Here is a 6000-nt window from a genome sequence, read left to right on the forward strand (position 1 = left end):
CTGGTCCATCAGAGGTAGCTCGTCCACATTGCTGGTGACCTCAGCAACTACGTGGTAGTGGAGACTTGCCGATTGCATTAGGGGGCAAAGCAGTGGAGCTGTGGGATGGTTTGGGATGTGCAAGGCAGAGAGCTGCTACCTCTTCTCACCCATCCTCCATAGACAGGTCCTTCAGCTGCCAAAAAAAGCTGGTCGCATCCTACTCGGGGACATGCTTGGCTGCTGAAACACCCATCCTTGCCCTGGCTCCATCCCTATCCTGCTTACCGCTATCCCTTCTTTTCAAGAAAGAGGACGGCACTGTGAACCGGGACTTCAAGAAGACACGGACAAAGGAACAAGTCACGGAGGCCTTCAGGGAGTTCACCAGAGGAAACCGCAACATTTTGGTGAGTGGGGGATGCTGGGGGGGCTGCCGGGAGAGGGCTCCTCCTGTGGGGGGCTTCCCTTGGCTCATCAGCTCCCTGCCCTGAGGGGCTGCAGCCTGAGCAATCTCTCTCAAAAAAGCAGGAAAAATGGCAGAGAGAAATGCCATCCTGGTACAGGGGTGAGAGGAGAGCAGCAGAGGGCTGGGAGGGGACACGTTTGCTGCAGCAGCACTTCTCAGGCCAGGTCCAAGTCTGCTAAGGATGCTCAAGGGTTGGCCCCAAAACTTGCTGCAGAGGCACAACCATGCTCAGCCCCCTTGTCCCTGGGGCTGATGGCAGCCTCCGGGTCCGCTCTTTACCCCAGTATGTGATGGCACGAGCAGTGGGGGCTTCCACCCTGGCACAGTGGGCTGCCCCACACTCAGTCTTACAGGACGGGTGGCCAAGGCATCCCCCTGCCTGCACCAGGTGCCCTTCGCATGGGCAAGCCACTGGCAACATAGAGGAACTTAGGAAATGGTGACAGGAAAATGAGATGTTACTGTAAACAATTTACACCGTGTCAAATATCCTATTTGACAAAGCAGTCCCATTTTAAGCTGTACTATGTGAAGCCTACAAACGCAAGGGTCCAGCTGGAGTGGCCCTTGTCACTGCCTCCTTCAAACTGGCACGTTCGCTTTGACAAGAGTTACCCAGGGGTCATTGCTGGATCTGAAAATGAAGTTGCCTGGCTGCATTTCATCCCCAAAGAGCTTGGAGCACACTCGCACCATCATGCCCTGGCTTTGGATGGGGCTTCTTGGCCAAACCATTGCAATACAGTGACCCCCACATCTCCCCACACAGTCCAAGTGTGAAAATTTAGGTGTACTATAGTGCCCAGATACCTGCTGTGCATGTTCCTGTGCTTAGTCTTTCTATCTAAACCTCAGAATGAAATTATCAAAGGGCCCCCCTGAGAACATTTAGTTCCTTCCAGCAATTTGCAGGGATGCTGGAACAGGCATGTGGGTCTTGACCTGCGTGCTGACTAGTGTGAAAGCCCTTCCACCTATGGTACCAACTTTGCAGAAGTGCTGATACAGAGTTACAGAAGTTGTCTCATGATGCTTGACTGACTGAGTGATAAAAAGAGTGCAGGTGAGAGAAAAAAGCAGCCTGGCTGTGCATGCACAGCAGCAGCTGCTGAATTAGCTGTTCCCTCCTCGGAAGTGCCATGTATGCAGTGGGGAAAGTCTGCAGAAAGCACTGGTTCAGCAAAAGCAAATGCTCTCATGAAGTTGTGGAAGCCACAGGAGCTCACAGGATGCTGTAGAGGCCAAAAGGATAAGTGGATCCCAAAAAAGAGGGGACACCCCTCCCAGTGGACAGGTCTGTGGGAGGATGCGGAGTGCAGAGCAGCTGAGGGACGCCCCTGGCATCTCTCCACGCAAACATGGTATCATGGAAATGATGCTGGGAGGGATGACTTTCCTGTCTGCCCCATGCGGCAGTTTTTATGTAGGCTTCCTGCAGTGCTGACATCTTGGGTTTTCTGGTTTTTTTGTAATTCCAGAACAGTTACCTTAACCGGTTGAAGGGTATCCGCGCTACCCTGGAGACGTCCCCGTTCTTCAAGTGCCATGAGGTAATACTCACATTTAGATAGGTCTGCTTGGAAATGCAAATGGTTTAATCACAGCTTGTCCAAGGAGAGAAGTCGAAGCCAGAGGCTGTAAATTTCTACAATTTTGAATTTATTCTTATATCCATATTTTCCTACCCCTGTTTATCTAGTACTTACATGGAAATACAGCTGATGACTGATATAATGTTCATGTACCTGACATGGGCTCAAACCTACTGAAAACCAATGTTCATACAGATTAAAAGTGATCTAGGAGGAATTTGGGCTGCTTATGGGTTTATATGACTGGGAAAAATCCTTACTGTAAAAGTAGAGGGGTTTTCTGGAGAGAAATGCCTGTATGAATGTGCATCAGGTATCATTTGGCTGCCAGTTGCTCCATGTGATCAAACAAGTCTTCAACATAGCCATAAATTGCAGATATCCAAAACTGCCTTTGCTGAGCTGGTTGGGGCACTACGGTAAGGACCTTGGAAAGACTTTCCTCCAGAAATGGGTGTCCACAAAGTCAACATTTTCTGCAGTGAAAATTCAGTTCTGGTGGGAAAACAGAGGAAGCACTAAATTTTTTGGCCGTTTCAACAGGAATTGGAATGCTCCATAATTTAATTAAATCATTTTATTGATTTAGCATTGGCAAAAAGTATTTGCTATTGCATCTACTTAACAAAACATGAGAGCGCGTGTCCTTGGCATGTGTTGTCTACGGGTAAAAGAACCTCACAGGAACCCTCGACTCACAGGGAGCAGGAGCCACAGCTCCGAGATCCCACTGTCCCTCAGCCGGAGCCGCGTGAGCCACCTCAGCTCCAGCTGCACGCGGAGGGTCCTGCCGGGAGCCGGAGGCACACGGGGCCGTGCCTCCTGACAGCAGCGCCTGTAAGGCAATTGGAAGGGAAATGTCAAAACTGAGGGTTTCAGGTCAGTTCAACACGGGAAACAAAATGCTCCCTGAAACCAAGTGCCAGGGTTTTGCTTGAAAACACAGAAACAAAACAGCCTTTCAAGGAGGTTTTGAAAGGAGTTTCCATTCCTTAAAAAATTAAAAAGCAGCAGCTTTGACTTTCCGTCCCACTTCGAGACGAAGCACAGCAGGAGCTCTGCCAAGCTCTGCGTGTCCCTCCACGGGGCCCTCACTGGGCAGGGCTCCTCTGAGGAGCTGCAGGAGAATTTGGTGACGCAGGACAGACGAGCAAAGAATGTCAGCAAAAGGCTTTTCCTTAAGGTTAAAATGCTCTGTCCTGGCCAAGAAAGGGCTATAAGAGCTTAGAAGGAGAAGAGCTAAAGATAAGCATTTCTGGAAAATAATACATATCTCTGGACCTTGGATGTTTTCCCAATGTGCTGGAGGAGGAAGTCTCCTCAAAAATGTAAATTCATAATAGCTTTTGCAAACAGTACATGCTTCCCATTCAAAACCCTCGTCTAAAGGCAAACCTCAAACTAAACCCTGCTGATAGCACAGGCATGGGAGTCCCCAGTAACGTTTAGTGCTGCTGTTTTGGAGGGCTGACACCAGCTGGGTGCCCCTAGAGCTGTGCTCCTCCATGTATCTGCACAGCTTATGGGGCACTCCTGGCTCTCAGCATGCTGTGTCCTGTCTGCTAACAGCCGTTGTGCTTGGGTCACTGAGGTCCCCATGTGTGATACAAGGGCAAGCGAGTTCGTAATCCACCAATTCATGCACATCACACATAATTTGGAAAGCAATCTTCATTTGGGACAGCTCTGAAGCATGCCTGTTGGTGCTTTTCTGTAGTACTGCCTGCTAAAATCTTCTGACTGGAGGAGCAGATTCAGCAGAAGAGCACAATGGTGAATGGCCTGACACTGATACATGTTCCCCAAGCACTGGGAAGCCACAGTGGAGCTGCTGGTGGGAAGCAGCCTGGCTGGGACTGCGTGCCGGGATGGGCCAGGGGCTGAGCTGGAGGTACCCACCTGCTGAGCATCTCTCCGCTCTGTGGGTGGTGAGCATTGGGGTCCTGGGGTCTTGTCCCTCTGTGACAGGCCTTGAGACTTCTCCTGTCAGAGGTGATGTGCGTCACCTTTTCAAATGCAGCCATGGGCTTCCCCAGGCTTGCCCAGGCAAATACTTGCTGCAGGATTTTCCCAAAGGGCGATCAGGATATGAAAGAGCCCTTCAAAGCAGATGCAGCCAAGTGAACTCATGGAACAGGAAATTCATGCACATGTACCTCTGTAACTTGCATCCCCAGAGCGCTGTGAAAGCCAGGAGGATATTCTAGGGGGAATCTGGGTGCAATTGGACGGTGTTACAGGTAGCAGACAGCACATTGCAAGTTAACTTGTACATGGAGTGTTACCCATCACTGTGGTGATGTCTTCAGGGCTGGTGAGTGTGAAGAGCACGAGCCAGTCACAAAGAACCGGCCTTGGAAAAAATCCCCATCTGAAGGCTGAGACAATTAATCTTATTCCTTCCCCAAGGACTTTGACTCAGTTTCCAAAATGACATCTCTATCTTTCACGCTCATGTTTTTCTGATCCTCTCCTTCTGCCAAGAGCTGGGATTTGTGTGAGTAAATCAGCTTGTCTGAATACCAGATTTGCATGTGCAAACAGCCAGCAGCACACAGAGCTTGCTTTTGCTCATGCAAAATCTCAGCATCATCTCTTGCAAATGCAGCCTGAGATAAGGTGTCTGAAAGCCCCAGAGCTGTCTAGAATGAGCAATTAGGAGCACCACTAACTGGTCTCTCTCCTCTCTGCAGGTGATCGGGAGCTCCCTCCTCTTCATTCACGACAAGAAGGAACAGGCCAAAGTCTGGATGATTGACTTTGGGAAAACCACCCCACTGCCGGAGGGACAAGTTCTCCAGCACAACGTGCCCTGGGTGGAAGGGAACAGAGAGGACGGCTACCTCTGGGGGCTGGACAACCTCATTCAGATCCTGACAGAGTTGTCCCAGAGCGAAGACTTGCATTAAAGCCGCATGTCCGACTCTGCCACTACCCCCAACCTGCCCCCGACTGACTCTTCTGAACTGCACTACAAGACACTTTCCAGCCCTCACCCTTCCCATTTGAAAGCTATACTCTCCCTATTTAATGTGTTTTTGTTGTGGTTTTTTTAGGTTGTCTTGGTCTTTTTTTTCCTCTCCATGTAAATAGAGAGCTAACCTGCCAGAACAAAAGCTGAACTTGAAACCTTGGCTTCGCAGAGTCACTGGGAGCACACGGCCGTGCCGGCCAGGAGCAGCCTGGAGGGTTGCTTAGGCAAGCGCGTGCTTTGCCTATTGTGCTTCTGTCTCTTGTGCAGCCTGATTTTAAGAGGGCTGGTGGAGGAAGGAGCCTCTCCCTGCACTGGGATCTGTAGCTTTATCCCAAAAACACTCAGTGGCTGTGCCCAGGACCCTCTGGCAGCCAGGTGTGTGAGCAAGGTATGGGGATAGCGAAGGATACTGGGGTGGGAGCCCTTTAGTTGTCCTTGCCAGCACCTTTCAGCCTAGGGAACTGGCTGTGCCGAGTCCTTAAGAGATGCTAGAAGGGCAGATTTGGGTTTTTCTCTGTGTTCAAGACATCCCATAGAGGTTGCTCAGTTATTTTCAGGTGGCACTGGAGGGTGAGGGTTTTCCTCCTACCGTGGGGCCATGTGGCTGGGCACAGGTATTTACCATGGCCAGGTTCTTCCCACCCACATCCCCTGTGCTAGGTGCGCTGGCACGGTGGGTAACACGTCGAGCTCCTCTCTAGAGACCCAGCTCCCCTGCTACGAGCTGCTTCCATCCCTCCTTAGCTGGGGTCCACAGCCCTCCATGCGGAATGAAGTCTTCGGACAGGGCTGGGGGAGAGAACAATAGCTTATAAGGGACTACTATGAGACCTAAAGTAGCCATCCAGGTTGATCAGTCTTTTTGGCAGCAGCCAAGCATGTGCGTAGGGGTAGTGCTGCCAATGCCCGCACCTGGCCCAGGGTGACCTCCCCGCCTGGAGCATCTCTGTAATTTTTATCAGCAGGTGGTGAAGGGTTACAGCAGC

General features: G+C 50.8%; 1 protein-coding gene across 1 annotated transcript in view; it reads left to right on the forward strand.

Annotated features, from left to right (window-relative positions):
- ITPKB (inositol-trisphosphate 3-kinase B) overlaps positions 1-5169 on the forward strand; it is a 69685-nt gene extending 64516 nt beyond the window's left edge. Inside the window, exons 6-8 of the mRNA XM_052805322.1 lie at positions 288-389; positions 1927-1998; positions 4734-5169. Of these exons, the coding sequence (XP_052661282.1) occupies positions 288-389; positions 1927-1998; positions 4734-4949 (390 nt within the window). The 3' untranslated portion in view covers positions 4950-5169. The remainder of the gene's footprint in view (positions 1-287; positions 390-1926; positions 1999-4733) is intronic.
- Positions 5170-6000: the final 831 nt, after the last annotated feature.

This window comes from Harpia harpyja, chromosome 13 (genome assembly GCF_026419915.1).
Source record: "Harpia harpyja isolate bHarHar1 chromosome 13, bHarHar1 primary haplotype, whole genome shotgun sequence".
NCBI lineage: Eukaryota > Metazoa > Chordata > Aves > Accipitriformes > Accipitridae > Harpia > Harpia harpyja.